Genomic DNA, 22,494 nt, shown 5'->3' on the forward strand with positions numbered 1-22,494 from the left:
GAGTTTTCAAAGATAATGGCCCATGGCTCTGCAATCACATCTGCCAACTCCTTTAGCACTCTCGGATGCAGCGCATCCGGCCCCATGGACTTGTACTCGTCCAGCTTTTCTAAATAGTCCCAAACCACTTCTTTCTTCAGAGAGGGCTAGTCACCTCCTCCGCATACTGTGCAGCCCAGTGCAGCAGTCTGAGAGCTGACCTTGTTCGTGAAGACAGATGTAAAAAAAGCATTGAGTACATTAGCTTTTTCCACATCCTCTGTCACTAGGTTGCCTCCCTCGTTCAGTAATGGGCCCACACTTCCCTTGACTTTCTTCTTGTTGCTAATATACCTGAAGAAACCCTTCTTGTTACTCTTAACATCTCTTGCTAGCTGCACCTCCAGGTGTGATTTGGCCTTCCTGATTTCACTTCTGCATGCCTGAGCAATATTTTTATATTCTTCCCTGGTCCAATCTTTCACTTCTTGTAAGCTTCTTTTTTGTGTTTAAGATCAGCAAGGATTTCACTGTTAAGCCAAGCTGGTCACCTGCCATATTTACTATTCTTTCTAGACGTCAGGATGGTTTGTCCCTGTAACCTCATCAGGGATTCTTTAAAATACAGCCAGCTCTCCTGGACTCCTTTCCCCCTCATGTTATTCTCCCTGCCCATCAGTTCCCTGAGGTTGTCAAAGTCTGCTTTTCTGAAGTCCAGGGTCCGTATTCTGCTGCTCTCCTTTCTTCCCTGTGTCAGGATCCTGAACTCGACCATCTCATGGTCACTGCCTCCCAGGTTCCCATCCACTTTTGCTTCCCCTACTAATTCTTCCTGGTTTGTGAGCAGCAGGTCAAGAAGAGCTCTGCCCCTAATTGGTTCCTCCAGCACTTGCACCAGGAAATTGTCCCCTACATTTTCCAAAAACTTCCTGGATTATCTGTGCACCGCTGTATTGCTCTCCCGGCAGATATCAGAGTAATTGAAGTCTCCCATGAGAACCAGGGCCTGCGATCTAGTAACTTCCGTTAGTTGCCGGAATAAAGCCTCGTCCACCTCATCCCCCTGATCTGGTGGTCTATAGCAGACTCCCACCATGACATCACCCTTGTTGCTCACACTTCTAAACTTAATCCAGAGACACTCAGGTTTTTCTGCAGTTTCATACCGGAGCTCTGAGCAGTCATACCGCTCTCTTACAGACAATGCAACTCCCCCACCTTTTCTGCCCTGCCTGTCCTTCCTGAACAGTTTATATACATCCATGACGGTACTCCAGTCATGTGAGTTATCCCACCAAATCTCTGTTATTCCAATCACATCATAATTCCTTGACTGTGCCAGGACTTCCAGTTCTCCCTGCTTGTTTCCCAGGCTTTTTGCATTTGTGTATAGATACTTGAGATAACTCGCTGTTTGTCCTGCTTTCTTAGTATGAGGCAGGAGCCCTCCCCTTTTGCGTTCTCCTGCTCGTGCTTCCTCCCAGTATCCCACGTCCCCACTTACATCAGGGCTTTGGTCTCCTTCCCCTGATAAACCTAGTTTAAAGCCCTCCTCACTAGGTTAGCCAGCCTACTTCCGAAGATGCTCTTCCCTCTCTTCATTAGGTGGAGCCCGTCTCTGCCTAGCATTCCTCCTTCTTGGAACACCATCCCATGATTAAAGAATCCAAAGCCTTCTCTCCAACACCACCTGCGTAGCCATTCGTTGACTTCCACGATTCGACAGTCTCTACCCAGGCCTTTTCCTTCTACGGGGAGGATGGACGAAAACACCACTTGCGCCTCAAACTCCTTTATCCTTTTTTCCCAGAGCCACGTAGTCCGCAGTGATCCACTCAGGGTCATTTTTGGCAGTATCATTGGTGCGCACGTGGAGAAGCAGGAAGGGGTAGCAATCCGAGGGCTTGATGAGTCTTGGCAGTCTCTCCGTCTCATCATGAATCCTAGCTCCTGGCAAGCAGCAGACTTCTCGGTTTTCCCGGTCAGGGCGGCAGATAGATGACTCAGTCCCCCTGAGGAAAGAGTCCCCGACCACCACCACCTGCTGCCTCCTCTTTGGAGCGGTGGTCATGGAACCCCCATCCCTATGACAGTGCATCTCATGCCTTCCAATCAGCAGAGTCTCCTTCTGTTCCCTTCCCTCAGATGTATCATCTAGTCCACTCTCCACATTAGTACCTGTGGAGAGAACATGAAAATGATTGCTTACCTGTATCTGCGCTGCTGGTACATGGACTCTCCCCTTTCTTCTTCTGGAGGTCACATGCTGCCAAATTTCTTCACCGTCCTCCTGTCCCCACTGCGCGGCCTGCTCTTAATCTTCAGAACATTGTGCCCGTAGAAGCATATCCTGACATCTGTCCAGGAAATCTTCACATCTGTCCTCTCTCCCCACTTGAGAGGTTACATATAGTCCTAGCCCACAATTATACATGAAATACAATAGACTTCAAAGGTATTTAAATTTAATTAAATACGATCTCCTGAAGATATGGCAGGAAATTACCATATCTGTCACACAATGTACAGTATGTTTTTGTTCTGCTACCTTCCATAACCTATGGACTTTGAAATGTGCTTATCCTCAGTATTTGTGAAGGTGAATTTTGTAAAAAAGTTTTTATTTAGGACAAAAAGAATTCTTTTTAACAAAACTACTACTGTCCAAATAGTAATCTGAAGGCAGTTTAATGCATTGATAAAGATCTGGAAAAGCTGAAGTCCAGGAACAACAAGTCCACTGCTTTCCCCTCCATTGCTTTTCCCACAGAGCTAGTTATCTTGTCATACCTTGTACTGACAATTAAAATTGTAGATGGTCAACGTTTTTTGGATATTAAGCTAGTTTTCTAAATGTTATTGATTTTAACAGCAGATACTTTCCCTGACCCTGCATGTCTGATGGATATATCTGAAGGGAAAAAAACAAAAAATAAAAAGGTAAAGTAAAATTGCAACTTAATTTTAATCGCCATTTTTAATCTATTTTAACTGACCATAGGATTTTTTTTAAATATTTGTATTAATGCACTGTTAACTTTCAACAGAATCCTTTCAAATTCACAGCCACTAAAAATGATTCTGACTGCTCTAATAATACAGCAGAGCCAGTTACAATTCCTATTCCCTAATAATACTAGCTGAGAGTTGGAATGATTATGGCATTTTGATGTTTGCGTTTTGTTTTCTAAGAAGATGTATAATTTTTTTCGCAATAACTAGTTACTGGTTAATGGCAAGACAAACCATTGTATTCAAATTATTCACTTTTTCAGTGATTGGTTTAGTTAAGATAGCTTTTTGCCTCTGAATTATTTACTGCATTATTTATAATACCTCTGAATTGTTTGTAAGATTATTTAGAAAAATGATAAACCTAACTAAGTATAAAAGCTATAAACTGGAAAAGTCACACTTGAAGTTACATTTATAAAGAGTTTATAATCATTAATAAATTATTACAAGATGTTATAAATATGTTAGACATGAGTATAGATGGTTATAACCATATTAGTGGACAACATATAGATGTTTATAAGCCATGGTTCAAAGCAATCTATTGACCTGCTAGACTTTATAACAATTGATTAAACTGGTTATTAAAACCTCTATTAATTATTAAGCCTTCATAAACTATTTATAAGCATACACTGAATATAAAGTGTGACAAATAAAAATAATGTGATAGCTCTGTGTGTGCATTTAATAATACAAAATTAAATGGAGGGTTTGTATTTTTATGGCTATTTTATGTCAGTCATAAGCTTCAGTCCTTTTGATATAGATCAGGACAGGAGTATCAGGCCTATAGAAACTATATCCCATATCATAACTAAGGAGGAGGATGGAGGAAACATTCACTCTACCCCCATCCTGTAGTCTTCTCTTGCTTTTCTAGGCTCTTCTTTTTACTCATGACACCTAGCAGAAGATCATTAACCTTCAGTTATCACAACTTACATTTTCCTCTGTTCCATTTACAAGTCCATGGAACTTCTAGGTTGTCCAGTTCAATAAGTATATTTTGATCCTTTTCTACCCCGGAGAATGGGGAAGAGGAAACCTTTTCAATGAGTAATTATCCTTTAGCTTGTCAACCTTTCAGGTTTTGTCTTGGCCAGTGCTAAACTACCATTAAAGATTACTTGCTAAATTCATCTCTAATATGAGTCTACTGAAGTCATTGGAGCTACATCAGCAGTATTATTGGCTCTATGTTCTATAGAATAAACATGTAAAATTCTAAGGCTAATATGTGCTTCCTTTTTCCAAAGTACTGTAGCTAGTTCCTGGTACATACACCATGGTGCAGTGCAATTTGTTCTTTTACATAGTTCTTGTCATTAGAATCTTCAACTTACATCAACATTATTTCTTCCAAAGCTACCTGTTAGTAAAAAACAAAATGCAAAGGCTGATGAAAGAATAAAACAGACAACCAGACCAAAATGGCCTCGAAGAGCAGCATTAGCAAAAAAAAGTTATAAGGATTACTCAAATTCAGAGTCCGAGAGTGAACAGGAATCGTCACAGTGCTTATGTAAGAAAGAAAAATTAAGAGTACAGGTAAACTGTATTATTGATCTTCTGCAGCATCTTTATGAAACTAGGGCCCTAATTTTCAAAAGTGGCCACTGATTTTAGGTGCCTCAAATTTTGATTGCCCAAGTTGGAGAACCTGGGCGGCGGGTGTAATAGGCACTTCTGCCGACCCGCTGCCGGACACCTGGGCCATGGTGAACCTGGCCCTTCCATGAGACCTCCAACTGCCTCCTCCACTCCACCCACTTCCCAGGTCCTCACTGCTTGCCGCATTCCTCCTCCTCTGGAGAAGGGAGGGAGGAGGGATGTGGAGAGCCGGCAGACTAAAGAGGCTGGGACTGGCAGCGTGGCAGGGGGTGGGGCCTTCAGGGGCCCAAGGAGCTGGCACTAGGGTGATGGCAGTTTGGCCTGGCCCGACTCTGGTGGGGAGGACGGCGGCCCGGCAGGCACTTGGAGGCCAGGGAGACGGCGACTCGACCTGGTGCTCTGGGAGGCCAGTGGGTCTACCTAGTGCTGGGGGAAGCCGGCTGCTCAGCCCAGTGTTGGGGCCAGCCTGACTCTGGCGGGTGGGGAGGTGTCAGCAGCTGGGGGGAGGGGCAGCGGCTCAACGTGGCACTTGGGCGGGGTAGGGGGGCCATGGCTGCAGCTCAGCCCGAGGTGGGTGGGCCAGGGTTCCCCCAGTCGCAGAGGTTCCTCAGAGTCAGAGCTTCTCCTTTTATGGGGTGGGAGGGGGGTTTCAGGGCTCTGGCATGCAGGGAGCGGGGCCTTGGGTACAAGGGGTGAGGCCAGCGAGCTAGCTTCCCGAAAGCAGGGGTTCACCCGCCGCCCATGCTTGAGCTTGATTTTCTGAAGCACCTGTACTTTCCATTGACTTCAACTGGAATTGTGTGTGCTCAGACCCTCTGGAAATTATTCCCTATTTCTTTTTTTCCTACTCTAAAGTAGTACATAGATTTATATAAAGAGAACCTTCTATACTCCAAAAACATGTTTTAGTGTTTTTTTTCTTTTAAAAGCACCTAAGCTTTAAAAGCACCTAAGTCCCTGAGTAGGCTCTTTTAAATGACTTAGACACTTTTGAAATTTTAACATTAGTCTCTTTAAAACAGAAAATATGTTGACCTCATAAAAGAGGTAGGGCTGTCGATTAATCACAGTTAACTCATGCGATTAACTTAAAAAAAAATTCACGATTAATCGCAGTTTTAATTGCCCTGTTAAACAATAGAATACCAAATGAAACTTATTAAATATTTTGGGTGTTTTTCTACATTTTCATATATATTGTATTCTGTGTTGTAATTTAAATCAAAGTGTATATTATTTTTATTATAAATATTTACTCTATAAATATGATAAAAGAAATTGTATTTTTCAGTTCGCCTCATACAAGTACTGTAGTGCAGTCTCTTTGACTGAAAGTGCAATTTACAAATGTAGATTTTTTTTGTTACATAATTGCACTCAAAAACAAAACAATGTAAAACTTCAGAGCCTATAAGTCCTTCCACTTAGCCCTACTTCTTGTTCAGCCAATTACTGAGATAAATAAGTTTGTTTACATTTACAGGAGATAATGCTGCCCTCTTCTATTTACAATGTCACCAGAAAGTAGGGTGACCAGATGTCCCGTTTTTATTGGGACAGTCCCATTTTTTGGGACGTTTTCTTATATAGGCGCCTATTACCCCACACCCCCTCTCCCATTTTTTCAGTTGCTATCTGGTCACCCTACCAAAAAGTGAGAACAGGCATTTGCATGGCACTTTTGTAGCCATCATTGCAAGGTATTTACGTGCCAGATATGCTAAACATTGCTATGCTCCTTCATGCTTCAGCCACCATTCCAGAGGACATTCTTCCATGCTTATGACACTTGTTAAAAAAATAATGCATTAATTAAATTTGTCACTGAACCCCTTGAGGGAGAATTGTATGTCCTCTGCTCTGTTTTACCAGCATTCTGCCATATATTTCATGTTATAGCAGTCTTGGATGGTGACCCAGAACATGTTCTTCATTTTAAGACCACTTTCACTGCAGATTTGACAAAACGCAAAGAAGGTACTAATATGAGATTTCTAAAGATAGCTACAGCACTTGACCCAAGGTTTAAGAGTGCCTTCCAAAATCTGACATGGACGAGGTGTGGAACATGCTTTCAGAAGTCTTAAAAGAGCAACATTCCGATGCAGAAACTACAGAACCCGAACCACCAAAAAAGAAAATCAATCTTCTGCTGTTGGCATCTGCTGCTTTGGATTGTTATCGAGCAGAACCTGTCATCAGCATCGACGCATGGCCTCTGGAATGGTGGTTGATGCATGAAGGGACATATGAATCTTTAGCGCATCTGGCACATAAATATCTTGCAACACCGGCTACAACCGTGCCATGTGAACACCTGTTCTCACTTTCAGGTGACATTGTAAACAAGAAGTGGGCAGCATTATCTCCTGCAAATGTAAACAAGCTTGTTTGTCTGAGCGACTGGCTGAACACACAGGACTGTGTGGACTTGCAGGCTCTAAAATTCTACATTGTTTTATTTTAGAATGCAGGGGTTTTGTACATAATTCTACATTTGTAAGTTCAGCTTTCATGATAAAGGGATTGCACTACAGTACTTGTATTAGGTGAATTGAAAAATGCTATTTCTTTTGTATTTTTACAGTGCAAATACTTGTAATCAAAAATAAATATAAAGTAAGCACTGTACATTTTGTATTCTGTGTTGTAATTGAAATCAATATATTTGAAAATGTAGAAAACATCCATAAATATTCAAATAAATGGTATTCTATTATTGTTTAACAGTGCGATTAATCACGGTTAATTTTTGTAATCGCTTGACAGCCCTAAAAAGAAGCATATATTAATATATTTGTTGAATGCCTAAACCAGTTCAGGATCAATTAAGCAATGGTATGTTTTAATAAAGTACTGACAAACTGAAAGAGATTTCATTTTTTTAAATAATTTTAATATTACCTCAAGTAAAATTTATATACTGGAATAAACAATTTGTGCAATGTGACAAATACACTCAAATCCCAGTGAAGTCCATGGGAGTTGAAGACACCTAGGTGTGTTTGAAAATCCCATTAGGTGCCTATCTGGATCTTTAGGCACCTAAATACCTTTATAAATCTGGTCCTTAGGACTAAAGGAGAAACTTTAGATATATTGTACTGTATACTTATCTATATATACACGTGTGTAATATCTAGTGTGTTTAAATGTAATGCTTATGTAGATTTGTGTACCTCTAGCAAGAACACAAAAATGGCCAAAACAAAGCTGTGAATCAACACAGGGAACTACAGAACAATATTTCTACAGAGCCAAAAAAGGGAATATCAAGAAATCAACAGAAAATGTTTACTAAATCAAAAGATCCTATGAAACAGAGAAAATTAGAAATGTCACCAGTAGCCTCACCTGAAAGCCCAGCATCTGTTGAGACGATGAGATGTGTGTATTATTTTGTATTTTCATTTTTAAAGTTGTCAGCTCCAGTTTTGGATATGAATTAATTAATGTCTCTCTCTAATATCAATTCATTCCAAATAATTGCTTTAAAATATATATACTATATCTTCTTTACATCCATTTAATGTACAATGTTATATGTTAAAATGCAGAAAATACATAGGTGTGCTGTCATCATTGTTATAGATATTTTTTTTTATTATTTTTTTCGTTATTTTTGCTGATACAGACTAACGCAGCTACCACTCTGAAACCTGATAGATATTATGGTTGATATTTCATACCAGAGTGTAATAGAAATACAATATATCAGTGAAAAGAACAGTTGGTAATTTACTTGCTATTAAAATATACTACAATGATGAGCAATGCTAAGTAAAAGCAATTTATTTCTTGTTGTGTAGACTTTAAGGACAAAGCACTTGCATGAGAGTAACTCAGTTGTGATATGAAAATATATTTCTAAATATCCAGCTGTTCCATATGAAAGGTATAGCATTTTATTACAAAACCCAAATATTTTATGGTCATGGGCAAATACATGTTTTTTCTTTATATGGTCAACAAAGAAGTTCCAGTATGTGTTTTACTTGACTGCTTATTCAGTTTCAAAGGCAGTTTTTAATATGAAGTATGTCTTATTAAAGGATCGGATTTTCATGGTGATATCCCAGTCCATTCAGTTTGCCATTTTTTTTTCCTAACACTATGGATTGTATTTTCTAAATAGTATTATAGTTCTTAGGTCAAATCTGGACCATTGAGCACCCACAACTCCTGTTCAAGGTAACTGGAATTGCAGATGCTCAAAGACATGCAAGACAACCCCTTGAAAGCCCGCAACATGACTTTGTGTCCATCCTTCCATGGAACTCACAATGACATCAGTAGGAATTCTGTACACAGAGAAGACTTGTGATATGAGGTATAAAAGAAAAAGAAGGTGTTATGGCCTAATATCCTCAATTAAGTGTTCATACTTACTAGGTGCTGAAAAAGTACCAGAGGAAGCATTTACCCAGGAACAGGTTTCCTTGAAAAGATCAACATCATCCTATCTTCAGGACTCAACACCAGAAAAGAGGGAATCCTTAAGCATTCTGAAAGGAATTTCAGCTAACAAGCTTTATACAACAAAAAAGAATAATCAAAGTATACATCCAAAGCAATCCTCTGAAAAGGTCAGAAAGTTGGTATTTGGAAATGAAAGTTTATCACCAGTTTTAAGTCCACTTTCTTTGGTAAGAATTTAAAGTTACTCTTTACAATTCTATCAATGTCTGCATTATCTTAAGTAAAGTATACAGTATTCATTAATTAATTGGAACAGCTTCTTCATTTGGGTGTTTTCAGGGGAACTGATGTCTATTTATAGTAAATGAGAATTAATTCTGTTTAATAGGAATAGAACTAGTAGACCATTCTAACAAAAAATCAGGCCTGTAGAAGGTGTTTAAATTGTATTCAACCAGGTGCTTTTGTAAGTGCAAAATTCCATGCTCTTTTTCAAAACAGAACTATCCAAAAAGAGGTTTAAAAGATGGAACATTAAAGCACAGATATGATAAATATAATTTATATTTTTTTTATATTTATGCAGTTCAAGTATTTAACTTGAAGATTTGTTGTATTGTCTCTTTTTTACTTGGTGTCATGATTAGGACAGATGCATAATCAAGAAAACCAGGTAGTGAAATAGGCTGTTGTAATCAGAAATACTAGTGTAATAATCATGGGAGGCATTAACTACAGTATATATCAAAATTTATAACAATGCAAAAAGTAATATTGCTAAGAGGTCCCAACCAAGATTGGGGCCAGCCCCCTTCTTTTAACTGCTTTATGTATACATAGTAAGAAATAGCCCCAACTTCAAAGAATTTGCCTTCTAAATAGACAAGACAAAGGATGGGAGAAAAGAAATATTATTCCCATTTTACAGATGAGGAACTGAGGCAGCGAGAAATTAAGTGAGTTGCTCAAGGTCACCCAAGAAGTCTGTGGCAGAGTTGGGACCTGCACTCAGAACTCCTGAGACTCTGGCCAGTGCCTTACCCACGAGACCATCCTTTCTTCTCCCTCACATCTCTGTTTATTCATTGGTCAGAAGAAACAAACACTGATTTCCCCAAGAGAAATAAAACTGAATATCTTCTAGCACAATGTATTTATATATTTGTATTAATCAGAGTTATCATTCAGTTGCACATGTCCATTTCAACAGAGAGGTGCCAATGAAAATATCCTCCTGTATGTATACTTTTCTGTATCTCCAGCTGGGGACATGAATTTGAGGTTTTCCCTAATTCACAAACACATTCCAAATTGCTCAGTCTAGATTCTCATAAGTATGTATTATACTCATGTGGGAGCATGACAACTCTACATTTTCACTCATGCAGCTTTTGGAAGTCCTGTTTACTTGACAGTAGGTTGAGCCCACATAACCCATGAAGCCATTAAATTCCATGTAGATGTTAGATCAGTGGAGGCCAGGACTATCTTAAAGTGCCTTCAAACTGCCTCCCACTTCTTGGCTGTCCTCTCATCCTCTTGGCAGCAAAGCTCAGAGTTCCATGTTTCCAGGGGTACCCCACACTAGCCACTTTCTCCAAGTCCTGCTTTAGAGATTTCAGATCATGAAAGGGAACACATTTAAATTAATAGACTATAGGTGGAATTTTCAAAAATGCTGACTTAGAAACACGAATCCCAATGACTTTCAATGACACCTGTGTTTCTAAATCACTTATGGTGGGATTTTCAAAAGAGCTTAGGTCAGCATTAACTCAGTCAGAGGATTCCTGCATGGTTGAAGAGGTGAACTCTGTGGAAAGTGTTCCCTTGTCATAGATTTCAGTCCCTGGAGTACACTCTCTGAGAGGGGTGTTGAGGTGGGGAGATGGGAATATCACAGAGTATACACTTTCTTCTTCTATGTCCCCACCTCAAGTCTGAGTCTCTGACTTCTTGGATCTCTGTCCTCTTCATTTGTAGACACTTAGGTTATGATCTGTCCCTTAATTATTAGAAAAGTAGAGACAACTAGTTCATCTTTATCTTACACTTTCATAGGATTATGAACATGTTTACAGTCACTTTTATTTTAATTATGCATCCTGCTATGTGCTGAGATTTTTTTTAAACTTCTGTTTAGATTTTCTATAAACTGATAAAATCTTCTTCTTATGATATGACTGATGTAAATGTAGAGCAACAATTATAATTTTACGTTTAGATGGTTAAGCCAGATAATTGCATCTGGAGTAGCATAGTGTATTGCTGTGATGCCTCCTTTGTATCTGTGAACCGGGCATTGAGTTGTTCCACGATCTGTTCTGGGTGACCAGTCACACACTGGAGAGTCTTTAATTTTCCATTTGTACAACAAGTATCCGCATCTGCCATGGTTTGTGTGGATACAGTTTAGGGTTGTCCATGAGCTTCGTGGGAGATAGAAGCCAGGGATCTTCTGCATCGGGTCTTTCATGAGGTGTTTGTGACTTCTTGTGAACTCCGTTCAGCTTTCCATGCTTCATCAGGGTTGAAGTTGCATTGTTGAAGGTTAAATGCGTGGGTCCAAAAGGGCTTACACTACTTCACACAGTGGTGAGGGATGTTGTTAAGGTCCTGGTGTAGGGAAGATGTTCATTTTCCATGATCCGCTGGAATTCCCAAAGGGTTGTGGCATCACAGCAAACGTACGGGGGAGCAATGTGCAACAGCACTGGCAGCCAAGGTGTTGGGGTCAATGTGAGGGTTCCAGTGAGGCACCACATTGCAGTGTTTAGTTGGACATCAACAAGTCAAGTATGGCTACTTCTGGTCCATACCAATGCACAGTATTCAGCTACAGAGTACACAAGGGCTATAAAATTAGTACATTTGAATATCCATTTTTAACAATAGTTTTATTATTTTCTTTTGTGTAGCCTAGTCTGACTCCAGTAACTATGGACAAAGCTGTCATGAGTGGAAAAGACATAGAGGTTACTGAACCTGAGGTGGAAATATGTGATATTAGTGAGGCAGTGAATGTTACAAATTACCTTTCAGACAAACTCTCCACTGACACAGAACTGAAAGATCTCACTAAAAATATGAAAAACAGAGGAGAGGTATGATATAGATCATCTATCCCATTTGAAAAGCTGCAGCGTTTTATGTTTGTTTATTTTACAGTTGGTGGCATTAGGGGAAAATGTATGTTTATTGCTTTACATTTTTAACTTTGTTTTCAAACGTTTTCTTGTAATATTGCCTGCATATTTCAGTTTAGTATAAAAACAGTGTTGTCTTGGATGTCATTGTTAGAAACTATCTTAATTCAGACTTTGCCTGTGTTATGACTCTAAGGAAATAATCTCTCATCCCAGCAATAGCGCTGATGATTTGTATTTTAACAAAGAACACAAAACATATCTTTTGCTTTTGCCTTGAATTTTTTTAAAATGGAAAAAAATTTCAAGAAGAAAATGACTTGTCACTTCTGCATACAAAAACTTATAAAATAAAATTAGGTAGTTTCTTCTACTTTTAGCCTTAGGCTATTAATAGAAGTCCTGAAGAATTAATAATTATTAAAAATTTTGCCACCGAACCAAAATACTTTGACAAAACTAGTATGTGCAGACTGATTTGTTTGCTGTGACTGTACCTTAGTATTTTGATATTTATATTTCTAGTTTTTAAATAAACATGTAAATGTTCATTTATGATGAAGACTATCTAAATTGGTTCACTGTTCTGGAGGTTAATATATAATTTTTTATATATATATATTTTTTTTTAGGAATCTGTACCTCCATCTCAATTGTGCACTTCTAGTGGAAGCAGAGAACAGTCATGGTGTGAAGATCCCTGTGGCATTATACATGAATCTGGTATGTAAGTGTCTCTTATGAAAAAGCACTTTCTTTGAATATCTATAAATAGTTAATGAAAAGCATGTCTAAGATACAAAAATATGGCCTGATTCTTCAAGCCCTACACATGGAAATGGAACTCCTATAAACTTTATTTAGTATTTTTTACCAGTATATTTGTCTTTTCATATATACTCAGTTTATTCTGTTCCTAAAGATAGTGTTAATCTTTGTTGTTATTGATAGGAAGCTACTGTTAGATGTGAATATTTTTCACTTAAGCTTAGAAGCATCAATTGGGAGTCTGTTTAGGCACCCCTGCCTATATAAACTGAGAATTTAACTCGAAAAAGCCTCTAGAGGTCTGCCTTCATGAAAATAATGGTAAGTGGAACTTTTTAGCACTCCTAGGATTGCTAGACTGGGTATGTGAGGGGACAAATTTACAGGTAAGATGCTAAATTGGCCTGTTTGGAGAATGTGGTTCGATAGAGATGCGTGGTTATAGCTATGGATCCACAATTCTGCGAGGGCCATGGAGGCTATTACATCCCTTGGAGCCCCATTGCCACACTTAATTTAGGAGCCAAATTAAGTGCTTTTTGAAAGAATAGTCCCTTCATCTTGATTTAATTAAGTACCCAACTTTTCTCCAGAGGGTTTTTCTGCCCATGAGTCTTTCAGGAGTAAGGGATCTGCAGAAGCAAATCCCAGTGAAAAAAGGAAGCATATTTATTTTAACAGATGTTCTGTAAGTATATTATGTCAGCAGACCCACACTATTCGTATCATCCATCCTTTTCTGCTTCATTGGAGTCCTTGCATGGTATATGGCCTAAGGACACTGAAGGTGATTGGGGCAGCAGCCCCTTATATTGACATGCACCAAACAGTCAGGGCTGTGCACAAGTCCTCTTGCAAATGCAACATTCATTGATTTCTCTATAGCTCTGAAATTAAATATGTTTGTCATACTTTAAAGGGCCTACAGTACAAGTGAATCTCAAACGAATGTACCACAATGATGCAGAAAGTGATTCTGATGAAGTAGAAACGAGGGAGGAAGAAGAAGAGAGAAAAACAAAGCTGCTCCCTAGAAAATTATTTAAAGCAGATGATGATACTGTGTATAAAGGTTAGCTGGAGCTATAGTCATACAATAAATGTAAACCAGAAAACTGTTTGAAGTATTAACTATGAACAGTAATATTGGAATTCTAATTAAAACCCTTAGGATAGGGTGACCAGATGTTCCGATTTTATATGAACAGTCCTAATATTTGGAGCTTTTTCTTAAATAGGCGCCTGCTACCCACCACCCCTTGTCCTGATTTTTCATACTTGCTATCTGGTCACCCTACTTTAGGACCTCTTAATAAGCTCCATTTTTATTGCAGACATTTAAGAAAAGAGAATTACCTGCTCTTCTCTAAGACATTGATACAGAATGTTGTGGAAAATTTTCTTTCCTTAACTAATAACATAAATGTTCAAGAAACACAGCAGTCGACTTCTTATCATTCAGATGAATAAACAAACAGAAGTTTGATCACTTATGGTCAGTAAAGACTAATTGCATGTTTCACATGAGATGCATCCCAGTATTCTCTCCAAATTGGAATCTGAATATTTATATTTTGCCTACCTAAATTTGCAGTAGTTTACCAGTTGGATAAGGTGTTGTCTGAGATCACTTCTTTCTCTTACTGAAACAGGAATACATTCTCCATAGACTGTTATGTCTCTATCTATTAGGAAGTAAGGAGGCAAATAATTCGGAGTCACTGCAGGTATATCAGATAAACGAGTGCCCCCTACTCTGATATATACTTCCCTCAACCGGTTCCTTGGCATGAGACTCGCTGGGGATAGGGAGAGGAGCACTGACTAGAAGGAGAAACATGTAGTAGAAGATAAAAGGCCGCATCATGCTCAGCAGTACAACAGTGAAACTGGTGGCCTGGGACAGCAGGGCTGATCATGAGCTTCACCTAGGGCCCCTAGAAGAAGAGGAGTTAACTTTGAGAATACTTAGGGGTCAAGCCCATGGACATAAGATACTCTGGTAGAAGACCTCATTCCTAATAGGTCTCACTCCCACCCCAAAGTGCTGTAGAGAGACACAACTGAAAGTCCTGAATTCTGGGAACTAGAGCTGGATGACACTCTAGCTCCTCTGTCCTTTTTTTCTGCTTGTTCTCCTTTCTTGCTTTTTCTTGTCTTTTCTTCTTTCCTCCTCCTTACCATCTTTCATCAGACCTGAAGAAGAAGACGCGAAATTAGGGGAGTTAGCTGAAGCGTGGATTCAATGCTTGCAATAAGAGTTGAGGCAAAGAAGTCTTAGACTTGGGGAGGGCACTTTTAAACCTCGGCTGGCTCATAGAATTTGTTGTGCCCTTGCTTCCTGCTAGGGAAATCCATAACGCAGTGTGCAAGAACTCATTCATTTTCCAGAAAAGGGAAGAAGTGGGCTGCAACAAACGAAATAACTGGTAAGAAATCATCTGTCATCACTTTCTTTACTAAATTGCTATATGTTAAATTGTTGTGTGCGGTATAATAGTAGCTAAATTTCATTCAAGAAGTCGTTGCAATCTCTTTGGTGGAAATAACAATGTCTGTTTTATCTTTGTATTGGTATATGTTTAAATTTTTTAAGCATTTTGAAATCCTTTAGTAGTAAAGATGGTATGCAAATTCAAGGTATGGTTGGGTCATAGCCTGCGTAAGGACTTCAGGATATCTCCTTTAGACATAACATTTTACCTTCTGAGAGATCTACCCATTTGAGTCCTAATTTTCAAACATTAAGTATGCAATGCCAAATCTGCCCCAAAACATGCCAAATTTGTGTGTGCAATGTTTTGGGGCAGATTTTCAAAAGGTCTAATATTGGCCTGCTTTTTTCATGCTCAACTTTTTAAAGTTCTGATATAATGTCATTTATGTATTTAGAGTGGTGTTGCCCCTGTAAACTGAAGAGATAAGGGAGAGAGAGTATGTGTGTAATACATGTGTACTTGATAAATCTCTGGAGATGTTTTAGTGACTGGGTGGATAATAGGCTTTTTACCGAATTTCTAAATAGTATACTATATTTAACAATTATAGATTTCAAATCCCTGATAAATAATGTCTCATGCAAAACATTTGACATATTTAAAAAAAATTAGAAAGAAACAAATCAACCATATACAAATGAAATCTGTTAAAGCCGGAAAGGGGTTAGTATACATATTACATTACACTAACCCAATAAGGATTACATTACGCTTTCCTCAACGGACTTACCCTGTTTTTATACCAAAATTATATGTAAGGGGTCAGATTGTATGACTCTTACTCAGCCTGCGGAGCACTTACTTAGGGGGAATAGTCCCACTAAGTCACTGAAACTACTCCCCTGAGTAAGTCCCCACTAACTTGAGTCAGGGTGGCACAGTCAGCCCCATATTGTTCCCGTTCAGCCTATTCAGTCTATATTGCTGGGAAATCTCTGCACATTTGAAAATCAATGTATAGTAATAGTATAAGAATAGTATAGAAGAAGGTGAAAAGTTTAATTTCTGAAATTAAACTGGATGCAATTGAAGTTGACATGAGCCCTAGTCTTGGGATTTATAAACCCAGGCCTCAGAACTGAAATAACTTATACTGTACAGAAGATACATTAGTATGTTCCTAATTCTCTAATGTTACATATGATCTTTTACAAATTTCCAGTGTCCGAGAGCATATCTACTGTGTCTGTAAATGAGTTGTCTGTTTTGGATGGAGAGGTCTGGGACCCTGGTTGTTCAAGTGTAGGGATAGGTCAGAAGCTCCATAAGGAATTTACTAGGAAAATTCAGGTAAGCTATATATGTGTGTGTAGAAAAAATACTGCGTTTCTTTCATTCATTCTCATATAAGGTTGCCATGTCAAAGACTGAGAAGTTAGTAACTAATTCCAGAATAAAGGTTGTCTGCGCAACCTTTATATGGTACCCTTTTTGCATATGCATTATGATGCATTCTTTTAATTACATGATCATACCTCAGGACCTCTGCCTCATTCAGTGCACAGGTCGGACTCTGCTCAAGGATTGAGGCAATTCTTCAGTATTTCTTCTTATCCTTCAGTGGTGGCCCCATGTTACATTTACTACATACCAGTCAAACCCTGCCCAGTATACAGAATTATTAATTTCCTCAGGATCTGTTTTTTTCTTCTTCTTTTTTTTTGGGGGGGGGGCACTTATCACTGTTGCATCTGAGTGCCTCAGAAACATTTATGCATTTATCTTCACAACACACCTGGCTAAGGTAATGTTATTATCCCCAATATGCTGAAGGGAGATTGATGGATAGTTGTCCATATAGACAACAACCTTGTTTCACTGCCTGAGTTCTGTTCATCCTGTGCATTGAATGAAGCATGGGTCCTGTGGAAAAAATTGTATGTGATCATGTAATAAAGACTATAATCATAATATATACGCATAGGAGAGATAAATTAGGGTTGGTCAGGAAATCTCAATTCTGGCATGACTTGACTTCAATAAAACGATTTTCAAGTTACATAGTGATTTTTTTCGATATAATTTGCTAGTTTTTCAAAAACACAAAATGATAAAACAAATTCCATTATGCAGAACTGTGTTTACCCTACATATGGGTCCGTCAACAGATTTGGAACCATTAAATCCACAGCAAAGACCTCTGTGAGTTATGGAGTAGTTGGTAGTTACTTGAGGGAAATGAGAGACACTTTGCCAGTGAGTTTCACAGTGTTTGCTGACAACAGAGGAATGTTAAGACTGAATCCTGATTTCCATTCTGGGTTCTAGAGGGGGTATGTTCCAGTGGTTAGACCCTTTTGTCCCTGTGTCCCCTAGTATGTCTTCCTACAGCTTGTGTCCCATGTGTCTGTCCCTCTCTGCTCTTGTCCCTTCCCAGCCTCTCTTTCTTCCTCCTCCAATTCCAACCTTCTCCTGTCCTGTAGTGCCTTCTCTGCATTCAAGTTCTGCTACTTCCTTGTTTTTCACTCACTTGAGCACTGCAGGGAACTCTGAGAGCACAGGAGAGGTAGTCTTCCTGCTCTCAAGTCTGGTATGCAGCAGCCCCTGACATGAACAAACAGAAAAAAAGACCTGTTCAGTCTAGGCTACAGCATGCTCAGTGAGCTCTCTGGAGGTGGAGCATGCTCAGTGAAGACAGGACGCTTGTAGAATTTTGTTATCTATCTCTAACTAACTTCTAGTAAGTATATGCAAACAGTGATTTTTCAGAGACTTATAATTCAACTACATTTTGGTGGATTTTCAAGGGAAAGCAAAAGGAATGTCCCTGATCTGAGGGTTAATGTTGACTTTTGTCCACTGTAACCTGTGATCTTTTATAAGTAACTTCTGTGGTTATGTTTTATAATACAGTATTTTATCATTCTTTTCTCAGTCAATTAAACAATTATCTTTCTAGAGCCGCTCAAGAAGAATGGACCACTTTACCAAGCAATCCTTGAAAACAGCTCAGCAGCATTTGACAACAATGAATTGTCAGTTGCATGAATGCAGGTCTGTAGCAGAATACTTATTCAAAAACTTAATTTGAATGACATAAATGCTTTTTTATTTTTAGTTTATTTCTGTTTTGGTAGGATAAAGCAACTGGACAAATTTCATTTCACCATCGTAGAGGAGCTTGAGAGTTTTGAAAAAGATTCCCAATCTTTGAAAAATATGGAGAAAGAATTATTGGTTTGTATTTAAATTATTTAATGGAAAAAATCTGTTTTCTAAAAATATTGGATTTTTCTCTTTTTTTAGTATGGCATTTATCTGTGGACCATTACTACTGGCTCTGAGAAGATGTGTTTTGTAACTTGCTATAAAAAAGAGCTACACATTTTGCATAAAGTCAAAAATGTACCATCTTCCTGGCATTTGGCTTTATTTTTATTTTCAGAGAAACTACTAAGTGGTTAGGATGTTTCAGGCAAACAAATCCAGCCTTTGAAATTGATTTATTGTGTATTCTAAATAAGACTCTTGGCCTCCATAGGCCTTAGTTAACTCAGAGGTAAACTTCTTATTTAGTATCCAAATGGCTCACCTTGGACTGCTGGCTTTAATGTAAAATTAACAATAAGAATATTAATATAAAGGTGAAGACAGTGGATTAGTACACTAGGTTTTTACTCTGGAAAGAGCTTAAAATAAAACGTAAATCACGCATTGGAACAAATTTAGTCTAATTTTAACCACATTGAACTCTGTTTGGATTGTCTGATCAAAGTGTCTTGGGCTTTCTGTTTGCCAGTAGGGGAAACAGCCATTCACGATAGATTTTGGGAAATATGGGCTGAAATTGCTGGTTGAGTTAAAGATGAGTGCTTTACAGTTTGATCCTGCCCCACTGAGCCTTTAATTTTTTAAAACACCTGAGGATATGATGGGCTCTTGTAGAATGCCTAATCATTCTGTTCTTAGTCTGTCATTATAGGTTATTTGGGAACAGGAGAAACCTATCTTTTAAAAAAAAAAAAATGGAGTACTTGTGGCCCCTTAGAGACTAACAAATTTATTTGAGCGTAAGCTTTCGTGAGCTACAGCCCATTTCATCGGATAAATTTGTTAGCCTCTAAGGGGCCGCAAGTGCTCCTTTTCTTTTTGCAGATACAGACTAACATGGCTGCTACTCTGAAACCTATTTTTTTAAAAAAGTCCTACATTCCGTGGATTAACTTCTTACTGGTTCAGTTAATTATTTTATTTCTTTTTAGAACTTTTGGAAAAAACATGCACTTACGTTTAGTGCATGCAAGAAAAATGAACAGCGGAGGTTAGTGGGGTTTGTTAATGTTGTTATGAGACCTGGATTCCATTCATGACTCTGCAGTTGACTCAATATATGACTTTGAGCCAAGTAACTTAATGCTCTACACCTTCGTTTCATCATCTGTATGTAAAACATATTGAAATCTATGGATGAAAAGCACTGTATATGAAAACATTAATAAATAATGTTGTTATCCACATAAATTTCTGCCAGAGTCTAGTGGAATATTACATTAATACGGATAATAATGGTCATCAATGTTTTTCAATAGTATGTTAGACTAAAAATTGAATTGCCCTATTCGAGATCTTTGTTGTATTTTCATATATGGCAAAGATCATTAATTTGCATTTTTGTTGTTAGGATTCAGATTCTTAAAACTTCATTTGAAAAGCACATCTCCCACAGTGTTAACTATGAGGAAAATATTTTTACTTCTGAGGTATGACATTTGTTCTCTTTAGTTTTGTTTTTATTTCTTACATTATGTCACCTGATTACTTCTTTATAGGCCAAGTCTTTACCGCCAGCATTATACTAATATCCTCTAGATACTTTTTAATAACGTTTTTCCTTAATTTGACCATAACTTGTGCAACGTTAAGGACTTAATATTACCTTTTTAGAAGAGATGAACACCTAATTTGATAATCATGGCAGAAATTTCATGGCCATGCAGCATAGTTTATATTATATTCTGCAGCTTTATTCACCAGTGTTTCAGTTATGCAGGAAAGAGCCAATTAGAAACAAGCAGTATGGCAACTGTCCTCTCAATTTTTCTCTCTTCCTCAAGTTTTTTCCTGCCTCGCAATTAAGAAAACATCAAGCACCTCTAGCTTAAGTGCTACCTTTCAGGCACCCAAACTTGTAGTTCTTTGGGGAATATTATTAATATCTTGAATTTCACCAGGGAGTGAGTGAGCAGGAAATAGTTGCAGTCTTTGGAGTACTGGTGTAATATGTTCCTTGTAACCAGCACTGCTCAGTGAACAGAACACTGCATTGTGCACTAGGTGTATCTCCTGAGTGGGGCTAATCTTGAAGTCTGTATAGAGACCATTACAATAATCTAATATGAAAATCATAAATGACAATGTCCATATCGGAGAGAAATGGGTACTCACAAACAGATGAAAAAATGTCACTTGTGGCTACAAAGGTCACACAAGGTCTCCGAAATAATGAAAGATCCAGAGTTACCTTTAAGTTGTTAACTCCTTTGACAAAGGGCCGCTATGCTTCCTCAATCAAGAAGGATCTCTAGATGTTTCCCTTTATCCAACATCTTTGCTATATGTAGATTGAGTCTCAACCAATTCTGTCATATCTAGGGCCCTGATCTTGAAAACACTTAAGCATGTGCTTATCTTTACTCATGTATGTAATCCCATTGAAGTAAGTGGAACTACTTACGTATTTAAAATTAAGTAGTTGCTTAAGTACTTTGTTGCATAAACGCCTGCTCCTTGCAGGATCAATTCCTAAACCCCTGTCTCAGCCAATCTGAGGGGAAAAATTGTCTGAGTGCAGTAGAGAACAGATGTAAAATTTCATGTTGTTTGCATACTTGTGGCACCCAAGCTGACGCTAATGTCAGAATTTGGAGTAGATGCCATAGTACTTAGTTGGTTCTGCCCTAAAAAGATTAATATTTCCCACCAGTTTCCTGGACAGCCTTATTTTGAACTATGGGAAGACTGAGCATTAGTATAATCTGATTTTACATTTAATTTGAGGACATAATTGTCTTCATTAAAATGTATTGTCAATTGTGAAAAGAAAACGTATGTATATGACCTATGTTGTCAATTTTTATAGATGCATCTAATGAAAGAAGACATGAAAGGGCTTCAAGACAAGCTTCTTAAAGAAATGGTAAATAAAGTTATTTTGTCTCAATTTGTTTTTGTATGTTTTCCTAAAAGAACATAATTATCTGCACATTCACTTTTTAAAAAGTTCCTTTCAAGATGCAATTTCTAGTATACTGTCATTTGAAGCAAAAAGGAAATTATAATAAATAATATCATTAAAACAATACTTAATTTTTAATACATAAAAAGTGATATATATGTATATATTCTTTTAGTTTTATGCTTATGTAGTGCCTCATTTGTGTTTTAATAGAGTTAATATTAGCACGAGAAGGAAAAAGACCATTCTAATGTTGCAATATCTGCCTGAATTCTGTGATAGTTTTAAAAAGTTTGTTTTAAAGTGTATAATAAATGTGATACTGTTCTACCATAGCATGAAGAGGAGCTGTTTAATGTTCGCAGAGGATTGCAGACACTCTTTCTGTCAGAAGGGAGAAAATTCTAATATTGTAAATTCATATATTTTGAAAACTTTTGTTTATATTTAGATTACTTTTCACTAATGGGAAGTTTTGACAATTGCATATTTACTGACAGCTTTTTAAAGAAGTGCTATTTTAAAAGGATTTTCACATAATAAATTAGGAATATTTATTAACAAGGGGTTATTTTAAAAGGTTTATTTAATTGACATAGAAAAAAAGGAGTAATTTTCAATTAAAACTGAAGTAAGCGTCATGTTTTGGATTTGTATGTGTACATAGGACTTCTATTGCAATTAATAGGAGCTGTGTTGTACACAACCAGACACAGAATTTGACCATACATTCTTTAGCACATGAAAAGGAGATCAAATGGCATTTTTGAAAGTTGTATCCTATTTACTTATGGTATTAGCTTTCAGTTGGAATTAGTCATTGACTAAAAATGTTTTGTAAAAATATATATATGTTTTAACCATATTGAAAATGTGTATT

General features: G+C 37.8%; 1 protein-coding gene across 1 annotated transcript in view; it reads left to right on the plus strand.

The window, feature by feature from the left end:
* SYCP2 (synaptonemal complex protein 2) overlaps positions 1–22,106 on the plus strand; it is a 58,670-nt gene extending 36,564 nt beyond the window's left edge. The window contains exons 29-43 of the mRNA XM_073309197.2: positions 2,852–2,919; positions 4,363–4,545; positions 7,794–7,995; positions 9,001–9,254; positions 11,946–12,131; positions 12,806–12,896; positions 13,861–14,013; positions 15,290–15,370; positions 16,602–16,729; positions 18,339–18,433; positions 18,517–18,616; positions 19,642–19,700; positions 20,061–20,139; positions 21,519–21,575; positions 21,951–22,106. Coding sequence (XP_073165298.2) covers positions 2,852–2,919; positions 4,363–4,545; positions 7,794–7,995; positions 9,001–9,254; positions 11,946–12,131; positions 12,806–12,896; positions 13,861–14,013; positions 15,290–15,370; positions 16,602–16,729; positions 18,339–18,433; positions 18,517–18,616; positions 19,642–19,700; positions 20,061–20,139; positions 21,519–21,575; positions 21,951–22,022 — 1,808 coding nt within the window. The 3' untranslated portion in view covers positions 22,023–22,106. The remainder of the gene's footprint in view (positions 1–2,851; positions 2,920–4,362; positions 4,546–7,793; positions 7,996–9,000; positions 9,255–11,945; positions 12,132–12,805; positions 12,897–13,860; positions 14,014–15,289; positions 15,371–16,601; positions 16,730–18,338; positions 18,434–18,516; positions 18,617–19,641; positions 19,701–20,060; positions 20,140–21,518; positions 21,576–21,950) is intronic.
* Positions 22,107–22,494: the final 388 nt, after the last annotated feature.

Source organism: Lepidochelys kempii, chromosome 13, assembly GCF_965140285.1.
Source record: "Lepidochelys kempii isolate rLepKem1 chromosome 13, rLepKem1.hap1, whole genome shotgun sequence".
In the NCBI taxonomy this organism is placed as follows: domain Eukaryota; kingdom Metazoa; phylum Chordata; order Testudines; family Cheloniidae; genus Lepidochelys; species Lepidochelys kempii.